Source organism: Mirounga angustirostris, unplaced genomic scaffold (assembly GCF_029215605.1).
Source record: "Mirounga angustirostris isolate CCGP_5_RB_7025 unplaced genomic scaffold, mMirAng1.0.hap1 SCAF_12, whole genome shotgun sequence".
Taxonomy (NCBI): domain Eukaryota; kingdom Metazoa; phylum Chordata; class Mammalia; order Carnivora; family Phocidae; genus Mirounga; species Mirounga angustirostris.
In genome coordinates, this window is record NW_026991720.1 from 50,440,920 (window position 1) to 50,464,531 (window position 23,612).

Genomic DNA, 23,612 nt, shown 5'->3' on the forward strand with positions numbered 1-23,612 from the left:
ATGAGCACACCGAGTGCCTGGCGCAGTGGTTGTTTATTACGTACTCCGTCTCAGCTCTTAATCGTACTGTCCTCAGCGGCATCGCACCTTCCTTCCCCCCAGTGTGAAGCCAGAAACATGGCACTTGACCTTGCTCTGCTGATCACCAGTGTTCAAAGCTGGGAGATCCTGGTCATCGCCTCATTTGAAGAAAATACAGGCTTTCGCTTTGCTCGTGTCTGCGGATCTTAGATGCTTACGGCCCCTCCTGGGAAGAGGTTGTGTTGAGCCCAAGAAAACTGTTTGACCACGTCTGGGGGCCAGGAATGAATAAATGTAACATGATTGACTTGTTAAGGCATGGTGATGTCCTAGTTATGGTTATAAAAAAGAGTCCTCATTTTTAGAGATTTATACTGAAGTCTTCACAGATGAAATGGTAACACGTCTGTGGTTTGCTTCAAAAATGATCTGGGTGGAGTGTAAGGTGTGTGCGCATGGGGTCCGGAGAGGCAAAGAGCGATCATCGGTGCTGGTCAGTGGGTATGTGGAGGAGGTTCATTATACTGCTCTATTCTTGGGCCATTTCACCTTTTCCATAATGAGAAGGTTTTAAAAGGGGTGCCATAATAGACCATGCACATATCTATTGTGGTCTCCTGCTTCCCCCCGTTTGTTCTCTGCGAGGTTTGGGAGGAGAAAGTTGTCCAGGAGTCAGCCTTTTGTGTGCACTTGGCCTACGTGGGGTCACCATGCCATAGAGCCACAACTACAGATGCTCAGAACATGGACCGTCCCCACGGGACAGTCACAAGCTCCTGGGCCATGTGAGGCATGGGATGCCGTGGCAGAGACTCCCTCTTTCTTTTCGCACGTGGAGCAGCCTGCCTTTCATGGAGGTGACGAAGAGTGAGGCTGTCAGTTTGAAGAAGCTGGTCTGGAGAGGTTGGTCAGGGGCACATGAAATGCCAGGAATATCAAGAATCATGACCTACAGGCTTTAGGCCACGGTTCCAAATTTGTGTCGTCGGCATTATTTTAGTCTGGCTCTTTGGAAGACTTCTGTGAGGATTATTAAGAGGATTATTAAGAGGATTCAGTTGTCCCTCCTGTTTTTGTTATCAGCATGTTACCACATGCATGTACATGACTCCAGACTAAGATGTTTAGGCCTGGTTATGCTGTCCACACTTTTATAAGCCTCTTGAAAGCGTGGCCTGTACCCGAGGCTGCCCAGGAGTGCTCTGAGGACCTTTGGTGGCTGGGGACCAGCCTGGGGCTGCCACTCAAGGCTGTGGTCCCTGCGGGGAACCCCTCCCTGTCTCTCCGAGGAGGTGGCCGCGTCCTGCTCTGCTTGCAGCCCTGTCGGGGGCACCTGTCACTCCCATGGGGAGCCTCTCTTTTCTCAGACGGGGTTGGAAAGACATAGCCTTGTGTGGTGTGGCTCCTGTTTGCATTTCAATTTCAAGCCTTTTATCTTGGCTGGCTTCTGCTGTCTTTGAAAATAAATTCCTCTTTGTGCTGTGGAGAAGAGGTGCCCAGGGGGAATTCTGGAGGTTCTTCTGGCTCCCTTCCCACGCCCTGGCCTAGGAAGCCCCGCTCCATTGCTCTTTCCTACTGCTGACTGTCATGCCTGTGCAGCCTGGTGGCCGGGCTGACATTGCATGTGACTCACTGCCTGATTCTTAAGCCAGTTCTGCTTTTTTCCCATTTTCCCTTCTGTGTTTTCTGTTGCTCTTGCCACAGAATATTCTGATCTGGCTTCATAAACAGACCTGCAGGGGCCAGAAGGGCCCTTAAGAGGCTGCCCGATGTCTCCTCCCACCTTCTGGGAGGGAATACACGTGACAACAATCCTGTTTGTCCTCTGAAACTTTAAGCAGAGGCTGACTCCCTGTGTCCCTTGGGGGAGGCACCTGTGCGGCCTGTCCTCACCCAGAGATTCTCTCAGCCATGACCCCTTCCTTCACCAACAGCTCCTTCTTACAGCCAATCAGAAACATCACTTTATGGTCTTGCACTTTCGCCGTGTGCTTTGTATAATCAGGCATTACGCCAGTGTCCTTCCAGCGTGTCCTTCTGATCGGATGTCCTGTGGACAGGAGCCTGTGCTTCCCACCCTGCCTGGGCCTGTGCCCTTCTCGGCTGGTCTATTGGCCCTGAAAGCATCTCCCTACTGGGTCCCGCTGCACACTCTTAATTGGCTCGCCTGCTTCTCTGAACCTTTGCCCATCTGTTCCATCCTAGCAGTATAGCTGATGTGATTCTTTAAAAATAAAAATTTGGTCACTTCACACATCTGCTTAAACACCCTTCTGAGACTCCTTTTGTCCCAAGAGAAAGTCGGCACTTCAGGTGCGTTGTGACCCAGCCCCAAGATTTGTCCGGCCTTCCTCCTAACCTCCAACTGCTGCAGCTGTCGCCAGTTAACCCCGCCTGGGGACAGTCCTGTCACCTCTTATCCCTGAGTTCCATGATGGCCTGCGTGCTCTCTGCCTCTTTGCCTAATTCCTACCGAAACTTTAGGGGGTTCCTTAGACACTGCTTCATCCAAGAAACGTTTTCTAGTTCTCGCTCTGGCTTCAGGGACCTGTCTACCTCCTCCCACACCACCTATGTTACCTCTGTCCCCACTCGTAACATACTTGTCGAGGCCTGGACTGTAGTCACTTTGTGTCACTGGCTCCTAGCACAGTGCCTGACACTGAAGAGAATGACAGAATTGGCAGCGTCTTCAGGGGCCCATGCATGTGTATGGGCAAGAGTGGAGCTGGTGCCAGAGATTCCTAAAATACCAGTTGGCGGCCCTGCCCAGCTCTTGGCAGGATTTGAGACGATGTTAATAGTCATGGTGGCTGTCCTAGAGCAAAGTTATCAACTGAGGGCTGGTTCACACTCATCTGCCTCAGTCCCTGGTGCAAAGGGCAAAGTGAGCCAGGGCTGTTGTGGATGCCCAGTGAGCGTGGGTCATGAGTGAGTAAATGGACTATTTCCTTCTTTTTTTTTTTTTTTAAAGATTTTATTTATTTGAGAGAGAGAGAATGAGAGACAGCATGAGAGGGAGGAGGGTCAGAGGGAGAAGCAGACTCCCCGCCGAGCAGGGAGCCCGATGCGGGACTTGATCCCGGGACTCCAGGATCATGACCTGAGCCGAAGGCAGTCGCTTAACCAACTGAGCTACCCAGGCGCCCTTCCTTCGTCTTTAGACAGCTATTTGATCTTTTATATCATTTGTGCTCACAAATAAAAATATGTGCTAATCCTCATGCCTTCCACATTTTTATTCCATAGTCTGTGCTTAACTACACAAATTATTAGTTAGAAGCATTTTATTATTATTTTCTAAAGATTTTATTTATTTGACAGAGAGAGAGACAGCGAGAGAGGGAACACAAACAGAGGGAGAGGGAGAGGCAGGCTTCCCGCCAAGCAGGGAGCCCGATGCAGGGCTCCATCCCAGGACCCTGGGATCATGACCTGAGCCAAAGGCAGACACTTGATGACTGAGCCACCCAGGCGCCCCAATTAGAAGCTTTTTAAAAAGAACCCTAATTCACAAGTTCACTTACTGTTTTGGCTTATTAAGGACATTATTATTACATAATAGCTGTTACCTTAGTTGGGTTCTTAACTATGGAAGTATTTAAGGAAACATTTTTTATTTAAAAAAACTTTATTATGGAAAATTTCATACATGTTCAAAAGTAGAGATAATAATACAATGAACTCCTATGTACCTGCCATCCAGCTTTAATAACTAGGGTGATTCATGTTTCATCTGTAACTTTACCACCTCACTCATACCGCCAACTGGTATTTTAGGAATCTCTGGCACCAGCTCCACTCTTGCCCATACACATGCATGGGCCCCTGAAGACGCTGCCAATTCTGTCATTCTCTTCAGTGTCAGGCACTGTACTCATTGAGTACAATTATTTTGAAACAAATCCTAGACATATTGTTCTGTCTATAAATATGTCAGTATATCTAAACAGATAAGCTGTTTTAAAAAGACTAGTTTTGCCTTCATATAGATTCATGAAGAATGTATTCATTTGTCTGTTTTCTTCCACTCAACGTGTTTGTAAGATTCATTCATACAATTGCAGAAGTTCATTTTTTATTCTGTATTATTTACTAATGAAAAGTTAAGACTTTAAAAATACAACTACACACCACTTGTATACTTAAATATATTATAATACTTTAATATTATCAGTTCAATCAAATCAAATTTATTAATCACATTTAAATTTTTTGTTTCATACATGATGAGTTGTGTAAGATTTGGTTTTGTTAAGAACAAAACCACAGGCCCCAAATGGTGTCACTTTAAAATTTACTTAGTTGAATTTTGTTATTTAACTGTTCAAATTAGGCTAAGGAAATACTTCCGTTTGAAAGACTGCTTCCTACCTCTTCAGAGAGGACACACTGGAGACGAGAACAGCCATTTCTCCTGTAACCATAGGAAGAGGCTGAGTTTTCATCAAATAGCCTAACGTGTAGGAAGTGGGTTTATGGGATCAGAGTGCATGTGTCCTCTACCCCCCTTCCCCATTAGGTAAAGCTGGGTCTGATGTGTGCTAACAAGGCCTGGCTAACCCTGTGCCTGGCTTGTCCTTTTCTCCCACATTACAGAATTCTGCCTCCTACAAGGGAAGCATGGTGGCTTTGAGCTCGAGAGAAGTGGCTCTGTCTTCATGGACCCTCTGCCCTTTCAAGAGTTTGCATCTGGGGACATGCCAGATGCTGGGCAGGGACCATCTGCCCTGGATTGGCCGTTGAGTGTTTTAAAACAAGGTATTGCCAGCAGGGTGGGGTGTGGTGAGCTGATGGCTACTTGCCCTGCGCTGCAAGAGGTGATGTGGCTGGCCTTCATGATCGAGGACTCCTTAGAGACTTAATGGAGAACAGAGAGGACAGTGCCTCCAAGTTGGACGTAGTCCACTCAGCAGGATGCACCTCAGTGGGATCTTAGGGAACCTCAGGTCTTAGGTGCCATGTTTTGAGGAAGGGGTGGAAGACTGAGGACTGAGAGGGCATTTTCTTTCATTTTAACCATAGAAGGCTTGCATTAAAAATAGCTAGTCAGCAACAAAGAGAGGGAACCCCAAATTTGCATCTGTTTCGTGATATTCCAGCCTTCACTGCCAACACAGGCAAGGCTTTGTCAGCATTTTGAAATGCTCTCTTGGGGGCTCTCTGTCCACATGGCTGGAAGCACTGCAGTGCCATGGCATCCGGTGAGGAGGAGGGGAGTACCTGGGACGTGCCTGCAGCAGCTCCTTTTATTCTCCGTAGCATGTTGTGTTTTAAAAAATTGGCTTTTCTCGTGGGGGTATGGGGGGGTGGGGGAGCGCAGTATATGTCAGGAGAGGAAACAGGCAAGCACAATCAGGAAAGAGCTTGGTAAAAAGAGCTAGGAGCAGCTCAGAATATGGTCTGGCTGGGAGGATAAGAAGATTCTTACCTGTGGGGCTTTGGTGAGTCCCAAACCAGAAGATGCTTCTGTTTCTGTAGCAAAATTGCCAATGTTGGAAGAAATGGCAAGGAAGGCCCAATCTTAGGATGGGGCGTCCCCATTCTCTGCTTCCTTGAGATGGATGATTGGGTGTGACTTCCAGCTGCCGTTTCAGCACTGCTATGGGTTAGAACCACAGCAGAGCGGCCCCGCAGCCTTGAACTGTGCTACAGGGAAGTGACGAGACAGGTCGTGGGCTGCAGCTTCCTTATAATTTCCTCTCCACCAGTCCACCCTGTCCGTTGGCCATTCTAGTCAGCCTGGGGTGGAATGGGATGGCTGGGCCTGTGAAACAGGAGTAGGATGGGGGGCAGCCTGGCCTTTGTGCCCTCAGACTCCAGACCAACCAGGAAAGCTCTTCTCTCTAGGCTGGCGTGGCAAAGACCCATCTGTGTTCATAGGGAAGTTTTTGAGTATGTCAGGGACTGATGTGACCTGTTCTCTCCATGGGGCTGACAGCTGTGTGATGGAATTTACCATCAGCAGACGTGTAGTACATTATGTATTAGTATGCATCCCTGCATATGAAAGCTGTGGTTTATCAAATCTTGCTTTTAAATCCCCACTGGGCTTAATTTACTAGAAGTGTTTCAGTGTCTTAAAAAAAAAAAAAAGATTTAAGGAGAGAGTCTCAAGCATCCTGCAGAGGATGTGCATAACCTAGCCAGATGGGCCTGTGTGCCTGTTCTCCAGGATGGGTGAAGAATAATGAGTGGGAAAAGTGGAATGGCTGTGTTTGCCATGAAAACAGGGTGTCAGACTTTGAGAAGCAAGCATTAAATATTAAAGGATAAAAAAACTGCATGGTGTTAGAAGAAAGAACATGGAAAATAATGGCCTTTGGATTTCCATGGCTGTGGAGCCCTGTAAAAGCACTGACTGGTTAGTAATTCAGCCTGGATAACTTACTTCTCTAGAAATCATGCTAAAGAGGGGTCTAAATAATTGATCAGACTTCTCCAGAAAATAGACATAATGTTTAGTGAGTCATCAGAACAAAAGAGTGAAGTCGGAAGCAGATCTGGGCAGCCCTCTCGCTTGTCTCTTTTCGTCCCCCTTGTTTCTGGTTGTTGAAAACGCGCAGGGCGGTAGCCAGCTCGAGGCCTGACTTGAGGTCCACGACTGGCCCTGCTCAGGGGAGTCCCCCGTCTGGAGGCGTGCACGGCGGTCCTGACGCGGGGCGCACTCTGTGCCTTCACAGCCACTCTGCTCTTGGAGAGGAACTTCCATCCCTTTGCGGGGCTGCCGGAACAGCAGCAGACAGCACTGAACAATGTCTTCCAGGCGGTCCTGTCTGACGAAGAGTCACTTATGGCCCTGGAGCAAGTGGTAAGACCAGAGACCTCTCGAGACTGTTTCCACCTGGGTTTCCGGGAGATGTGGGCAGGCTAGACCTCTTGGGATAAAGCCGTGAGCTGGGATAAGATTGTATTTGAAATGTCCCCACCTCCTTTAAACCTTCAAGCTTCTTTTTTTCTTACTCCCAGGTCCTTAGTGTTCTAACCGAAGAAAGGTGGCTGATGTCAGGAATTGAAGGGTAGATTGGTTCCCTAAGGGCTGTTGTAACAAGTTACTACAAACTCTGTGGCTTCGAACAACAGAAATTTATTCTCTTAGAGTTCGTTCTGGAGGCCAGAAGTCTGGAGCTGAGATGTCAGCAGGGCCCTGCTTCCCCCACAGGCTCGGGGGTGGGGTGGGGGGTGGAGAACTCTTCCCTGCCTCTTCCAGCTTCTGGTGGCTCCTGATGCTCCTTGGCTTGTGGCCACACTGCTCCAGTCTCTGTCTCCCCATGCCTCTGTCCTCTGTGTCAGTGTCCTCCCCTTTTCTCTTAAAGGACACTCACCATTGGATATAGGGGCCCACTCCAGTCTAGGAGCATCTCATCTTGAGATCCTTACCTCAATTATATCTGCAGACTCTTTCTCTTACTCCAAATAAGGTCATACTCTGAAGTTCCAGGTGAACATATATTTGAGGGGCCATGATTCCACCCCACTACAAGGGGGCTGTGTGGTAGAGTCCAATAAGTCAACTTAATCTATTTAGAATAGGTTAAAAAGCAGGCCTTTATATTTTTCTGTTTTGTAGCAGAAGGATTTTCTGGGAAGGCTGAATTCCTTAACTGTTATATGTACAAATGGTGAAGGACACACCAGCTGCCAACCTGCCAGACTTTGTACTCTCCTTTGTTAAGGGGGCTGGGGCACTATTAAGATGATTTATATGATAGCTTTTTGTTTTATTTTGTTTTTTTTGTTATTCTATTATTCAGAGTTGTTGAACTCTGATTTTCTGATTCAGTGCTTAATGGTTTCCAAGAGAGCATTCAGTTATTTTTTCCTCTTGCAATTGGATTGTGCCAAAAGAGTTTAGCTACCAGTGATGGAACCTGCAATTGTTGAAATAGTCCCAACAGTCCAGGAGATCTGGGGTGTTCTGGAGGATGTGAAGCTCACAGAAGGGTGTGCTAGCCCCAGGGAGAATACAAATGTTTCAAAAAGCCCACTGATTTATACTTCCTAAAATAGCTCCTTCCAAGAGGGAAATCTCAGACCAGTCCCCTTTGGAAAGAACATCAACTGCCCTGTCAGGTGCAGGAGCAAGCTGCTCAGGTGGTGTGGGCTGGTGGGCTCGTTTATGAATGCATCTGATGTGGAGGTTACAATGGAGACGAGCTCACTAGGTGGTCCTGAGCTGGCTGAGGTGGCCTTCACTGGCAGGGCCACCCACCTCCCAGCAGGCCCAATGTAGATGGCTGAGGCTGCCTTGGGCCCAGCTGGGAATGTGGCTGGGGGCTGGTGTGCTAAGTTAAAAGCTGGAGAACCATGATGGGACAATGCTTTATGTTCCCTTCCTTAGTTCTGCATGTAGTCACCTATTCCTGGTCCCTGGTACAACCTGACAGACCTTGCCTTGTCCTGGAAGGTTCTATCCATAGTTCCCTGCATCCGTCCTCCCCTCTCTTTGAGAGAATAGTACCTGGCAAGGCTGTTTACTCTCTCCTTATGAGAGATTAGTGATTTCAAAACAGAAAAGAATGCAGGGTTTTGCTTTTCTTGTGAGATAGTGGAAGGGTAAGCGGTTGCATGTCGTGGGGCAGAGGCTCAGCTTGGCCTCTGGCTTTACTACGTCTGTCTCTTTTCTCCTCTCCCTGCAGTGTGAGGATGTGGTGAGCGGCCTGTCGCCCCCACTGGCAATACTGGGGGAGCTGAAGCCCCCACAGCAGCAGGACGTCATGGCTTTCCTATGTTTGGTGGGATACGGAGTACAGGGCGGGTGTCCAGGCCTGGCGGATACACTCAGCAACCAGCAGCTCTTTTCTACAGCCTACTTCTTGGTCAGTGCCCTAGCAGGTATGGAAAAAGGAATGCTGTTGCTGCTCTGAAATTGCTTTGCTTACTACTGTGGAAGATTTGGTACCTGCGGTTTCCTCCCTTTCAGCAGTATAGGGAGGGTCAGTGGAAGGCTGAGGAAGCTTTTATGACTGCCGTGAAAAGTCAGACTCGTGTGACACCAGCCTCCTCTGTTCTCTCAGAGAGCATGTCTCTCTCCTCCTCCGGGGAGGGCTGTCAGCGGGCACACACCCTCAGCAGCACAGGAAGGCTTCTCCTCAAACACAGCCTGCGGTTCACGCTTGAGCCTTGACACTGCTGCGTGGCAGTGGCTTTCATTGGGCAACTGTTCTCTCCCCTAGTGTTTCGGTACTTCCGGTCCTCTTTATAAACTCATTGGCCACTTTGTGGCCATTTGGGCACGGAGACTGTGGAGAGCATCCTGATGCACTAGGATGCTGGGCCCAGGCAACACAGCCTCTACCCTGATCCTGAGATGGCCCTCGTAGGGGCATGGCCATGAAGTTATCACTACCTACCAGTGGACCCCGCCCTGCCACTCCTCTACCACTGCCATCCATAATTCACCATGCCAGAGAGGCTGCGGTATCAGAAGGTAGCCACTCTGTGTAGGCTTTCAGCTCCTTCAAGGAAAGGCAAGACCTGGCCCATCAGCCCAGGATCCTTTTCCCCACAACTTCCCTTCCTGGTGATGTTATTAGAAGTGTTGAGTTCAGGATGCATTCATGGTTCCTCCCGAGCACCACAGAGAAACAGAAGCCAAGCAGATCTTCAGTTTTTTAAAAATTAATCATAGAGGATCCCTCTCTTAGCTCTACATGCTGATGAATATATGCTCTTGTTCTAAGTCATGGATAAAAGTTTTGGCTGGGACAGGACATAAGATAGAGGCCTGTGGAACACCACTAGAGAACCTTTCCCCCCTGATGTTAACATCAGTGTACTAGAGTTTTTAAATAGAGTCATTCTGTCAGGGGCTAACCCACTGGCCAGAATTTTCCAGCATGTGAAGGGCCTTTTCTTCACATACCATATTACTTATTGAAATATTTCTATCAATAGGCTAGTTCAGAAGTGATATGAAATATGCAGTATATGTCTGACATCATGAATGCCTCACAGTCCCCTGCTCCTTGAAACCTGGACAGAGGTTCAAATTCTCTGCAACCTTGCACATAGGGAGCCGTTGGGAGTTGACCCATAACATGAGATTTGCTGTTTCTGAACTGGAAGCTTGGGGGTAGTGGAATCTTTAAGTGCAGCTGAAAATATCTAGTCAATTTCTGAACCAACAATGCCCTCTTGCATCTCTCTGAATTGATATCTCATTTACATGTTGGTCACTGCAGAGGTCAGATCAGCTCTTTCATTGTAAAGCACTTCCAATAGTGTTCCTGCTAATCCTCTGCCCTTCTTTTTTTTCCAATATATATATATTTTTTAAAGATTTTATTTATTTGAGAGAGAGAGAGAGCACATGAGAGGGGGGAGGGTCAGAGGGAGAAGCAGGCTCCCTGCTGAGCCGGGAGCCCGATGTGGGACTCGATCCTGGGACTCCAGGATCATGACCTGAGCCGAAGGCAGTCGCTTAACCAACTGAGCCACCCAGGCGCCCAATCCTCCGCCCTTCTGAGTTGACCTTTCCCTCTTATAAAAACAGTCTTCTCTCTTTAGAACCTGGGGAAAATGCTGGAACAGAAAATGGCCTCTCCTTGAGTCCTGTCTGCAGCTTTCTAAATAGTAACACCAGTTACCAGCTTTATAGTGCCTAACTTTTAAAAAGAGATAAAATTTACATCATATTAGTTTTAGGTGTACCACAATTCCATATTTGTATACATTGTAAAATGATCACAGTATGTCTAGTTAATACATAGTTATAAATTTTTCTTTCTTACAAATTTTTTTCTTATGAGAATTTTTAACATTTATTTTTAGCAACTTTCAAATATACAATACAGTATTATTAACGATAGACATCATGCTGTACATTACATGCTCATGATTCACTTTTTTAATAGCTGGAAGTTTGTACTTTTAACCACATTCATTCATTTCCATCTTTCCCAACCCCCCCACTTGCCTCCTCCTTCTGGAAACCCTCAATCTGTTCTCTGTATCTATGAGCTTTTTTTTTTTATTTTGTTATGTTAATCACCATACATTACATCATTAGTTTTTGATGTAGTGTTCCATGATTGTTTGTGTATAACACCCAGTGCTCCATGCAGAACGTGCCCTCCTTAATACCCATCACCAGGCTAGCCCATCCCCCACCCCCTCCCCTCTAGAATTCTGTTTGTTTCTCAGAGTCCTCTATAAGCTTTTTGTTTATTTAAAGATTCTACATATAAGTGACATCATATGGTATTTGTCATTCCCTGACCTTTTTCACTTAGCATGTCCTCAGAGTCTGTCCATATGTCACAAATGACAAGATTTCCTTCTTTCCTTCCTTTTTCATGGCTGAATAATATTCCACTGTATACACACACCACATTTTCTTTATCCATTCATCCATCAGTGCTTCCAAATCTTATTTTAAGTAATGCTGCAATGAATGTGGGGGTGCATATATATATTTTCTGAGGTTGGTGTTTTTATTTTCTTCAGATACTTACCCAGAAGTGGAATTGCTAAATCATATGGCAGTTCTAGTTTTAAATTCCATACTGTTCCATAGTGGCTGTACCAATTTACATTCCTACCAATAGTGCACAAGGATTCCCTTTTCCCCATATCCTCACCAACACTTGCTATTTGTCTTTTTGAAAAATAGCCATTTAACAAGTGTGAGGTAATATCTCATTGTGATTCTGATTTGCATTTCTCTGATGATTAGTAACATTAAGCACCTTTTCATGTACCTATTGGCTATCTGTAGGTCTTTGGAAAAATGTCTATTCAGATCCCTTGCTCATATTGATTAGATGGTTGGGGGATTTTTGTTTGTTTTGCTATTGAGTTATAGGAGTCCTTTTATATTTTGGATATTAACACCTTATCAGAATTATCTTTGTAAATATTTTTTCCCATTCAATAGGTTGCCTTTTAATTTTGTTGGTTTCCTTTGCTGTGCAGTTCTTTGGTTTGATGTAGTCCTACTTAATTTTGGTTTTGTTGCCTTTGATTTTGGTGATTTTTTGTGTGGATTTGACACCAAATGCAGTCTCAAGTTGCTTATTACCTTTGTTGTTTTCTTCTAGGAGTTTTGTGGTTTCGGGGCTTATGTTCAAATCTGAGTTAATTTTTGTGTATGGTGTAAAACAGTGATCCAGTTTCATTCTTTTGATATGGCTATTCAATTTTCCCAGTGCTACTTACTAAAGAGACTGTCTTCTCCCCATTGTATATTTCTGGCTCTGTGTCATAAATTGGGTTTATTCTGGGCTCTCTATTCTGTTCCATTGATCTATAGTCTTTTTTTTTTAAAGATTTTTATTTATTTGTTTAACACAGAGCACAAGTAGGCAGAGCAGCAGACAGAGGGAGAGGGAGAAGCAGGCTCTCTGCCAAGCAGGGAGCCCGATGCGGGGCTCGATCCCAGGACCCTGGGATCATGACCTGAGCTGAAGGCAGCTGTTTAATGACTGAGCCACCCAGGCGCCCCTCTATAGTCTGTTTTTATGCAATACTGTACTGTTTTGATCAGTATAGCTTTGTAATATAGTTTGAAATAAGACAATGTGATGCCTCCAGCTTTGTTCTTCTTTCTCAAGATTGCCTTGGCTATTTGGGGTCTTTGTGGTTCCATACAAATTTTACAATTGTTTGTTCTATTTCTGTGAAAAATACCATTGGAATTTTGATACAGATTGTATCCAATCTGTACGTTGCTTTGGGTAGTATGGACATTTTAACAATATTAATTCTTCCAATTCATGAACACAGACTATTTTTCCATTTATTTTTGTCTTCTTCAATTTCTTTCATCAGCGTCCTAGTTTTCAGTGTAGAGGTCTTTCATCTCCTTGGTTAGATTTATTCCTAGGTATTTTATTCTTTTTGATGTAATTATAAATGGGATTTTCTTAATTTCTCTTCTGATTATTCATTAGTATATAGAAACACAACAGAGTTTTGTGTATTGATTTTGTATCCTGTAACTTGTTTAAATTTATTTGTTCTAATAGTTTTTTGGTAGTGTTTATTTCTTATATATAGTATCATGTCATCTATAAATAGTGACGGTTTTACTTCTTTCTTTCCAATTTGGATGTGTTTTATTTCCTTTTCTAGCCTAATTGCTCTGGCTAGGATTCTAATATTATATTGAATAAAAGTGGTGAGAGTGGGCATCCTTGTCTTGTTTCTGATCTTAGAGGAAAAGCTTTCTGCTTTTTACCATTAATGATGTTAGCTATGGGCTTGTCATATATAGCCTTTTTATGTTGAAGTACATGGTCTCTATACTTTATTGACCTTTTTTTAAATATCATAAATGGATGTTGAATTTTGTCAAATGCTTTTTCTGCATCTATTGCGATGATCATATGATTCTTATCCTTCACTTTGTTACTGTGGTGTATGATGTTGCTTGCTTTATGGAAGTTCAGCCATCCTTGCATTCCTGGAATAAATCCCATTTGATCATGGTGTATGAGCCTTTTAATGTACTGTTCAAGTCAGCTTGTGAATATTTTGTTGAGGACTTTTGCATCTATGTTTATCAGGGATATTGGTCTGTAGTTTTCTTGTGGCCTCCTTGTCTGGTTTTGTTATCATGGTAATACTGGCCTTGAAAAAGGAGATTCCAAGGGTTTGAGAAGGATCAGTATTAATTTTTCTTTAAATTGTATTTTTATTTAAGGAAGCTTTATGCCCAGCGTGAGGCCTGAACTCATGACCCTGAGATCAAGAGTCATGTGCTCCACCAACTGGGCCAGCTGGGTGCCCTAGTATTAGTTTTTCTTTTTCTTCTTCTTTTCTCTTCTCTTTTCCTTCCTTCTTCTTTCTTTTTCTCTCTTCTTTCTTTCTTCTTTTCTTCTCTTTTCTCCTTCCCTCCCTCCCTTCCTTCCTCTGGTGGGCAGCAAAGCAAGATTTATTGAGCAATAGCAAAGTGATAGTAAAATCTCCCAAGGAGGGAGAGGACCCGAAGGGGTTGCCCTAATTTTTCTTTAAATCTTTTATAGATTTTTTTTAAAAAAAATTTTATTTATTTATTCATGAGAGATAGAGAGGCAGAGGCAGAGGGAGAAGCAGGCTCTCCGTGGAGCAGGGAGCCTGATGCGGGACTCAATCCCAGGACCCTGGGATCATGACCTGAGCTGAAGGCAGATGCTTAACTGACTGAGCCACCCAGGCGTCCCAAATCTTTTATAGATTTCATCCATGAAGCCATCTGGTCCTGGACTTTTGTTTGTTAGGAGGTTTTTGGTTACTGATTTAGTCTGCTTTCTCCTAATCAGTCTGTTGAGTTTTTCTGTTTCTTCCTGATTTTGTCTTGGTAGGCTGTATGTAGGAATTCATCCCTTTCTTCTAGCATGTCCAATTTGTTGGCGTATAGTTGTTCATAGTAATTTCTCAAGATCCTTTGTATTTCTGTGTTATCAGTTGTAATTTCTCTTTTATTTCTGATTGTATTTACTTGAGTCTTCTATTTCTTGGTGAGTGTAGCTAAAGGTTTATCAAAGAACCAGCTCTTGATTGTATTGGTCTTTTTATTCTGTTTATTTCCATTATGATCTTCTGTTATTTCCTTCTACTAAATTAGGGCTAAGTTTATTCTTCCCTTCCTAGTTCCTTCAGGTATAAAGTTATGATGTGTATTTGAGATTTTTCTTGTTTCTTAGGGGAAATTATTGCCATGAACTTCCCTCTTGAACTGCCTTTACTGCATCTATTAAGTTTCAATATGTTTTATTTCCATTTCCATTTGTCTCAAGGTACCTTTTGAATTCTCCTTTGATTTCTAATTTCATCCATTGATCACTGAGTAGCATTTTTGATATCTACATATTTGTGACTTTTCCAGTTTCTTCTGTTAATTGATTTTAGTTTTATACCACTGAAATCATATTAAGCATCTTTCCCAATCACAGTCTTCTTAAATTTATTAAGACTTGTTTTGTGGCATATGTGATCTATCCTAGGGAGTATTCTGTATATATCTGTTAAGTCTATCTTAATGTGTTGTTTAAGGCTGAGGTTTCCCTACTGATAATCTGTCTGGATGATCTATCCCTGATAAGTGGGGTATGAAGTTCCCTACTATTACTATATTGTGTGTATTTCTCTTTAGGTCTGTTAATATTTGCTTTATGTATTTAGGTGTTCCTATGCTGGGTGCATAAATGTGTTATATTTTCTTGTTGTACTGACCCATTTATCATCATATAATGCACTTTTTTGTCCTATTACAGTCTTTGTTTTGAAGTCTATTTTAAGTTTAGCTATGCCCCCTTTCTTTTGGTTTCCATTTAGATGGAATACCTTTTACCAACTTCCAGCCTGTATCTTGACATCTTATGTCTCTTGTAGGCAGCATATAGATGGGTCCTTTGAATTTTTTTTTTCCATTCAGCCACTCTGTCTTTTGACTGGAGAATTTAGTCCATTTATATTTAAACTAGTTAATAATAGGTATGTACTTATTGCTATTAAAAAATTAATTTGTGACTGTTTTGTAGTTTTTTGTTCCCTTTCTTGCTCTCTTCCTTTGATGATTTTCTGTAGTTGTATGCTTAGATTCTGTTCTCTGTGTATCTACTATAGGTTGTTGCTTTGCAGTTACCATGATGCTTACATATAACAACTTATTTTTAAAAGTCAATTTTATTTATTTGAGAGAGAGAGCACGAGCAGAGGGAAGGGCAAAGGGAGAGGGAGAATCAGATTCCCCACTGAACAGGGAGCACAAGGTGGGGCTCGATCCCAGGACCCAGGGATCATGACCTGAGTCAAAGGCGGACGCTTAACCAACTGAGCCACCCAGGCATCCTTATAATAGTCTATTTTAAGTTGGTAACAACTAAAGTTTGAATGCATTCTAAAGCCCCACAGTTTTACTACCTCCTCCACCACATTTTAAGGTTTTGATGTCAGTTTATACCTTTATGTCTTGTGTATGCCTTAACTAATCATTGTATAGTATTTTTACTACTATTTAGAATTAAACATTTTTTTCTTTTATTAACTTTTAAATTTTAATTCCAGTATAGTTAACATACAGTGTTATATTAGTTTCAGGTGCACAATATAGTGATTCAACAATTCTGTATATTACTCAGTGCTCATCATAAGTGTATTATTTAATACCCATCATCTATTTCACCTATCCCTCCCCCCTCACCTCCCCTCTGGTAACCATCAGTTTGTTCTCTATAGAGTCTGTTTCTTGGTTTCACTCTTTTTTTTTTTGGCTCATTTATTTTGTTTCTTAAATTCCACATGAGTGAAATCGCATGGTATTTGTTTTTGATGGACTTATTTCACTTAATATTATACACTTTAGCAACATCCATGTACTTGTCCATGGCAAGATTTCATTCCTTTTTATGGCTAATATTCCATTGTGTGTGTGTGTATATGTGTATGTGTATATGTGTATGTGTATACATCTTCTGCACCCAATTCGTCTATCCATGGACACTTGGGCTGCTTCCATAATTTGGCTAATGTAAATAATGCTCCTGTAAATACAGATGTGCATGTATCCCTCTGAATTAGTGCTTTTGTATTCTTTGGGTAAATACCCAGTAGTGCAATTCCTGGATTGTAGGGTAGTTCTATTTCTAATTTTTTGAGAAACCTCCATACATTTTCCCTACAGTGGCTGTACCAGTTTGCATTCCCAACAACAGTGCAGGAAAGTTCCTTTTTCTCCACATCCTTGCCAACACCTGTTGTTTCTTGTGTTGTTGATTTTAGCTATTTTGACAGGTGTGAGGTGATATCTCATTGTAGTTTTGATTTGCATCTCCCTGATGATGTGTGATGATGAGCATCTTTTCATGTGTCTGTTGGCATCTGTATTTCTTCTTTGGAGGAATGTCTGTTCATGTCTTCTGCTCATTTTTTAAATTGGATTATTTGTTTTTTTTGATGTTGATATATAGAAGTTCTGTATAAATTTTGGATACTAACCTTTATTAGAGATATCAGTGCAAATATCTTCTCCCATTCCATAGGTTGCCTTTTAGTTTTGTTGTTTCCCTCACCACGCAGCTTTTTATTTTGATGTAGCCCAACAGTTCATTTTTGCTTTTGTTTTCTTGCCTCAGAAGACATACCTAGAAAAAAGTTGCTGTGTTCTTTTCTAGGAATTTCATGGTTTCCTGTCTTACATTTAGATCTTTAATCCATTTTGAGTTTATTTTTGTGTAAGAAGGTGGTCCAGTTTCATTCTTTTGCATGTTGCTGTCCAGTTTTCCTAACACCATTTGTTGAAGAGATTGTCTTTCCTGGATATTCTTTCCTGCTTTGTTGAAGATTAATTGACCATATAATTGTGGGCTTATTTCTGGGTCTTCTCTTTTGGTCCGATCTATATGTCTGTTTTTTTTTTGCCAGGATCATCCTGTTTTGATTACTACAGCTTTGTAATATAACTTAATATCCAGAATTGTGATGCCTCCAGCTTTGCTTTTGTTTTTCAAGACTGCCTTGTCTATTTGGAGTCTTTTGTGGTTCCATACAAATTTTAGGATTGTTTGTTCTAGTTTTGTAAAAAGTGCTGTTGGAATTTTGATAGAGATTGTATTAAATATGTAGAATTGCTTTGGATTGTATAGATATACTAACATTTGTTTTTCCAATGCATGAGCACAGAATCTTTCCATTTCTTTATGTTGTCCTCAATTTTTTCGTCAATGTTTTATAGTTTTCAGAGTACAATTTTTTACCTTTTTGTTTAGGTTTATTTCTAGGTACCTTATTATTTTTGGTGCAACAGTAAATGGGATTTTCTTTAAAAAAATATTTGAGAGAGCATGAGAGCAAGAGAGATTGAGAGAATGGGGGTGGGGGAGAGGCAGAGGGAGCAGGGAGCCCAATGTGGGACTCGATCCCAGGACCCTGGGATCATGACCTGAGCTGAAGGCAGATGCTTAACTGACAGCCACACAGGTGCCCCAATGGGATTGTTTTCTTAATTTCTCCTTCTGCTGCTTCATTATTGCAACAGATTTCTGTAGATTGATTTTGTATCCTGCCACTTAACTGAATTTGTTTATCCGTTCTAGCAGTTTTTTTGATGGGACTCTTCTGGGTTTTCTGTATATAGTATGTCATCTGCAAAGAGTGAAAGTTTGCCTTCTTCCTTGCCAATTTGAATGCCTTTTATTTTTTTTGTTGTTTGAATCCTGTGGCTAGGACTTCCAGTACTATGTTGAATAAGAGTGCTGAGAGTGGACATCATTGTCTTGTTCCTGACTTTAGGGGAAAGGCTCTCAGTTTGTCCCCACTGAGGATGATGTTAGCTCTGGGTTTTTCACAAATGGCCTTTGTTATGTTGCGGTATGTTCCCTTTATACCAACTTTGTTGAGGGTTTTTGTCATGAATGGATGTTATACTTTGTCAAATGCTTTTTTCAGTGTCTATTGAAATGATCATATGGTTCTTATCCTTTCTCTTATTGATGTTATGTGTCATGTTGATTGATTTACAAATAAATCCAGGAATAAATTCTTGGTCATGGTGAATGATTTTTTTGATGTACTGTTGGGTTCTGTTTGCTAGTATTTTGTTGAGGATATTTGCATTTATGTTCATCAGAGATCTTGGCCTGTAGTTCTTGTTTTTTTGTGGTGTCTTTAATTTTGGTATCAGGGTAATGCTGGTCTCATAGAATGAATTTGGAAGTTCTCCTTACTTTCCTATTTTTTGGAATAGTTTGAGAAGAATACATATTATTCTTTAAATGTTTGGCAGAATTGGCTTGTGAAACTATCTGGTCTTGGAGTTTTGTTGGGAGTTTTTAAATTATTGATTCAATTTCATTGCTGGTAATTGGTCTGTTCAAATTTTCTATTTCTTCCTGCTTCAGTTTTGGTCGGCTATATGTTTCTAGAAATTTATCCATTTCTTCTAGGTTGTTCAGTTTGTTGGCATATAGTTTTTCATAATATTCTCGTATAGTTATATTTCTGTGGTGTTTGGTATTTCTAATCTCTCATTTGTGATTTTATTTATTTGGGTCCTTTCTCTTTTTTCTTCATAAGTCTGGCTGGTGATTTATCAATATCACTGATTTTTTCCCCCCAGAGAACCAGCTCCTGGTTTCATTGAGCTGTTCTACTTTTAGTTTTCTATATCATTTATTTCTGCTCTAATCTTTATTATTTCCTTCCTTCTGCTGGCTTTAGGTTTTGTCCTTTTTCTAGCTCCTTTAGGTGTAAGATTAGGTTGTTTGACATTTTTCTTCTTGAGGTAGGCCTGTTTTCCTACATACTTCCCTCTTATGACTGACCACTTTTGCTGCATCAAAGGTTTTAGGGACCATTGTATTTTCAGTTTCATTTGCTTCCATGTACTTCTTAATTTCTTCTTTCATTTCCTGGTTGACCCATTGACTGTTTAGTAGAATGTTATTTAACCTCCTTGTATTTGTGGTCTTCCCAGATTTTTTTCTTGTTGTTGACTTCTAGTTTCATAATGTTGTAGTCAGAAAAGATGTATGGTGTGATTCTGATCTTTTTAAATTTGTTGAGGCTTTCTCTGTGGCCTAATACATGATCTTTTCTGGAGAATGTTCAGTGTGCACTTGAATAGAATATACATTCTTTAGGATGGAGTGTTCTGAATATTTATCCATGTGGTCCATTGTGTCAAAGCCATTGTTTTCTTGTTGATTTTCTGTTTGGATGATCTGTCCATTGATGTAAGTGGGGTGTTAAAGTCCCCTACTATTACTGTATTATTATAGATTATTTCCCTTATGTTTGTTGTTAACCGTTTTATGTATTTGGGTGTCCCCACGTTGGATGCATAAATATTTACAACTGTTATATCTTCTTGTTGGATTGTTTCTTTTATTATTACATAGTGCTCTTGTCTTACTATAGTTTTTGTTTTAAAGTCTTTTGTCCAACATAAGTACCGCTACTCTGGCTTTCTTTTGACATCCATTTACATGATAAATGTTTCTCTATCCCCTCAGTTTCAATTGGCTGGTGTTTTTATGTCTAAAATGACTCTCTTGGGGCGCCTGGGTGGCTCAGTTCGTTGGGCGACTGCCTTCGGCTCAGGTCATGATCCTGGAGTCCTGGAATTGAATCCCACATCGGGCTCCCTGCTCGGCAGGGAGTCTGCTTCTCCCTCTGACCCTCCCCCCTCTCATGTGCTCTCTCTCTCTCATTCTCTCTCTCAAATAAATAAAATCTTAAAAAAAAAAGACTCTTGTAGGCAGCATATAGAATGGGTCTTGTTTTTTAAATCTATTCTGCCGCTTTGTCTTTTGATTGGAACATTTAGTCCTTTTTTCATTTGAAGATTTTTTTTTTTGAGAGAGATGAGGCAGAGGGAGAGAGAGAGGATCTTGAGCAGGCTCCATGTCTAGCATGGAGCCTGACTTGGGGCTCAGTCTCAGGACCCTGAGGTCATGACCTGAGCCAAAATCAAGAATTGGATGCTTAACTGACTGAGCCACCCAGGTGCACCCCTCATTCCAAAGTATTGATAGACATGTATTTATTGCCTTTTTTTTTTTTAACTTGCTCTGTGGTTTCTGAACATTTTCTCTGATTCTTTCTTGTCTTTCTCCCCTTCATGGTTTGCTGGTTTTCATTAATGATATTTGGATTTTTAAAAATTCTTTCATTAGTGGTTTTTGATTTGTGGTATAACATCTTCTGCATATAGCAGTCTGTTTTAAATTGATGGTTGTTTATGTTTGAACCCATTTTTTATTCCTCCTATCCCCACGTTTTAGGTATATGGTGTCATATTTTACATCCTTTATTTTGTGAGTTCCTTGACTGATTTTTCACAGAAATATTTGATTTTAGTGCTTTTGTGTTTTCTACCTTCAAGCTATAATTTTTGGTCTTTCCTTTCCACTCCGAGTTTCCTTTAATATTTCTTGCAGGGTTGTTTTAGTCGTTGTGAGCTCCTTTACTTTTTGTTTTGGTAAGTCCATCTCCTTCTATTATGAATAATAGCCTTGCTAGATAGAGTATTCTTGGCTGCCATTTTTCCCATTCAGTACTTTGAATAGATCATGGTACTCCTTTCTGGGTTGGAAAGTTTGTGCTGAAAAATCCACTGACAGCTTTATGGGGTTTTCTTTGTATGTAACTGCCTTCCTTGTCATTTTTAATATATTTTCATTATCACTGTATTTTTCTGTTTTAATTACAATATGTCTTTGTGTGAATCTGCTTTTGTTGGGGTTTCTCTGCCTTCTGGATATGTTTCCTTCCCCAGTTTAGGAAGTTTCCAGCTATTTCTTCAAATAAACTCTCTGCCCGCTTTTCTCTCTTTCTTCTGACTCCTATAATATGAATATTATATTTGATGGAGTCAGAGTTCCCTATGTCTGTTCTTGTTTTGCAGGATTCTTTTTTTCCCCTGTTTTGTTCAGCTTGATTCCTTTCCATTACTCTTCTAGGTCATTAATTCCCATGCTTCTAGCCTGCTGTTCATTCCATCAAGTGTGTTTCTCACTTTGTTTATTGAGCTCTTTATCTCTGCTTTGTTACTCCTTATCTCTGTGTTAATGGTCTCACTGACATCCTCCACTCTCTTCTCAAGTCCAGTGAGTATTCTTTTTTTTTTTAAAGATTATTTATTTGAGAGAGAGAGAATGAGAGAGAGCACATGAGAGGGGGGAGGGTCAGAGGGAGAAGCAGACTCCCTGCTGAGCAGGGAGCCTGATGCGGGACTCGATCCAGGGACTCCAGGATCATGACCTGAACCGAAGTCAGTCGCTTAACCAACTGAGCCACCCAGGCACCCTCCAGTGAGTATTCTTATGATCGTTGCTTTAAATTCTTTATTAGGCATGTTACTATATCTGTTTCACTTAGATCTCTGGCCCTGGCCTTGTCTTGTTCTTTCATTCTGGACAAATTCCTCTATCTTCTCATTTTGTCGAAGTCTCTCTGCCTGTTTCTCTGTGTTAGGAAAGTTAGCTATGTCTCCTGTTCCTGAGGGTAATGGCTTTATGAAGAAGAGGTCCTACATGTAGTGCCCTGCAGTGTAGTGTCCCAGCACTTCTGGGAGTGTCTCCAATGAGTCCTGGCCTCTTTATGCTTCAGACTAGTCATTTGCCGAGGCTCTCCTTGCCTGTTGTGGGTAGTGTTTGGTCTCTGGTCTGTATGTGGCACATTTTACCTAGGTGTGCCCTGGTCTGCATGTAATGAGAACTCTCACTGCTGCCACTGGAACTGAGGCCTCAAAACCTGCAAATCAGGAGATGCTGTGTTGGCAGGAGTTTGGGGGAGGGGACCTACTATCCTGGGACTGAGGCAAGCATGAATGGAAAGGCAGTTCTTCCAGAGCACAGGGCTTGGTGTAAATAAGTTTAGAGTGAGTGTTCACGTTGTGCTGGTTCCCACAGATGGCTCTGCTTTTATGCTGATGGGTTGGGGAGGGAAATGGCACCTGCCAGTTCCTATGGTCCTGGAGGGGTCTCTCTGGGACACACTACAAGATGAGCAGATAACCTCCCCACTGTGGGCTCTAGAGGCTCTTCACATTCCTGTTTCCATGTTTGTGGCTGCTCTTGGAGAGAAGGCAGGCAATGTCCTGCAAGCTCTCCCAGAGCCAAGCATGGTGACCTTTTAATTTAAAACTCCAGGCTTTAAGCACCACTGATTGCAAGAAGTCACAAAATATGAGCCCTCCTGCTTTCCAAGCCAATTGCTATGGGGATTTGTTTTCCTTGTATGCTCCCCTGTATGCTAGTCTATCTTTTGCCCTTCTCTGTGACCACGGCTCCCTCCCCACTGCTGTTGCCACAATCCATTTCTCTCCCAAGCCACATCTCTGTCCTTCCTATCTTGATTGCTGTGGTCTTTTCTCTACCTTTACTTGTGAAGTTTGTTCTACCAGTCTTTAGATAGATTTCTGGGGTTATTAGGATGATAGGATAGTTATCTAGTTGTATTTGTGGAATGAGGCAAACCTAAGATCCTCTTATTCGGCTGCCATCTTCCCCTCCTTCTATAAGTAGGCCTCTATCACAGAAAGACTGTGGGTAGTAGTCAGCCAAGAACTGGCTCTCCATTTGTTACAGTCCCATAGGGCCCAGGCTCTCAAAAGGCAGCCATAAAAACTAGAACATCAGACTTGTGTGACAGCTCCCTTCCAGGAGATATGGGTGCCTTGGAGTGTGGCAGAGGAAGGATGCAAAGATGGTAAGCACTGGCCCCCATCCTCACAGTGTACTCCAGTAGGCCCCTTGCTCTTTTGAGAGGTCTGCCTTCAGAGTGCTGCTTTAAGTTAACAAGCCTCTTTCACAGAAAGTCTGGACCCCTTTCAAAGGGCTGACTTTGTGCAGGTAAGTCCATGGGCAACGCCTTTAAGAACCATTTCTCAGTTTGCTATAGCCTTGTGGGTCTCATGAACATGAGCCCCACTGGCTTTCAAAGCTAGGTATCTGGGGAGCTGGTCCCTCCAGTGCCTGTCTTAAAAATGTGGGGTTTAAACTCTGCTCCTCAGAGAAGCTTTTGAGTTCCCTTCCAACTGTGGGGTTTTTTCCTACTTGCTTAGATGTCAATTTTTTGTTTGCTGGCTGTGTAGTTTTTTTTTTTTCCCCAAGGGAATTGTTCCATATTTGGCTGGAGGTAAGTTCAGGGATCTTCCTACATCACCA

General features: G+C 42.3%; 1 protein-coding gene across 3 annotated transcripts in view; it reads left to right on the forward strand.

Annotated features, from left to right (window-relative positions):
* The window catches only part of GSDME (gasdermin E), a 73,559-nt gene that overhangs the window by 43,787 nt on the left and 6,160 nt on the right, over positions 1-23,612 (forward strand). For all 3 annotated transcript variants that reach the window (XM_045864557.3, XM_064575159.1, XM_064575160.1), the window contains 3 exons: positions 4,621-4,782; positions 6,705-6,832; positions 8,661-8,856. In XM_045864557.3, coding sequence (XP_045720513.1) covers positions 4,621-4,782; positions 6,705-6,832; positions 8,661-8,856 — 486 coding nt within the window. The remainder of the gene's footprint in view (positions 1-4,620; positions 4,783-6,704; positions 6,833-8,660; positions 8,857-23,612) is intronic.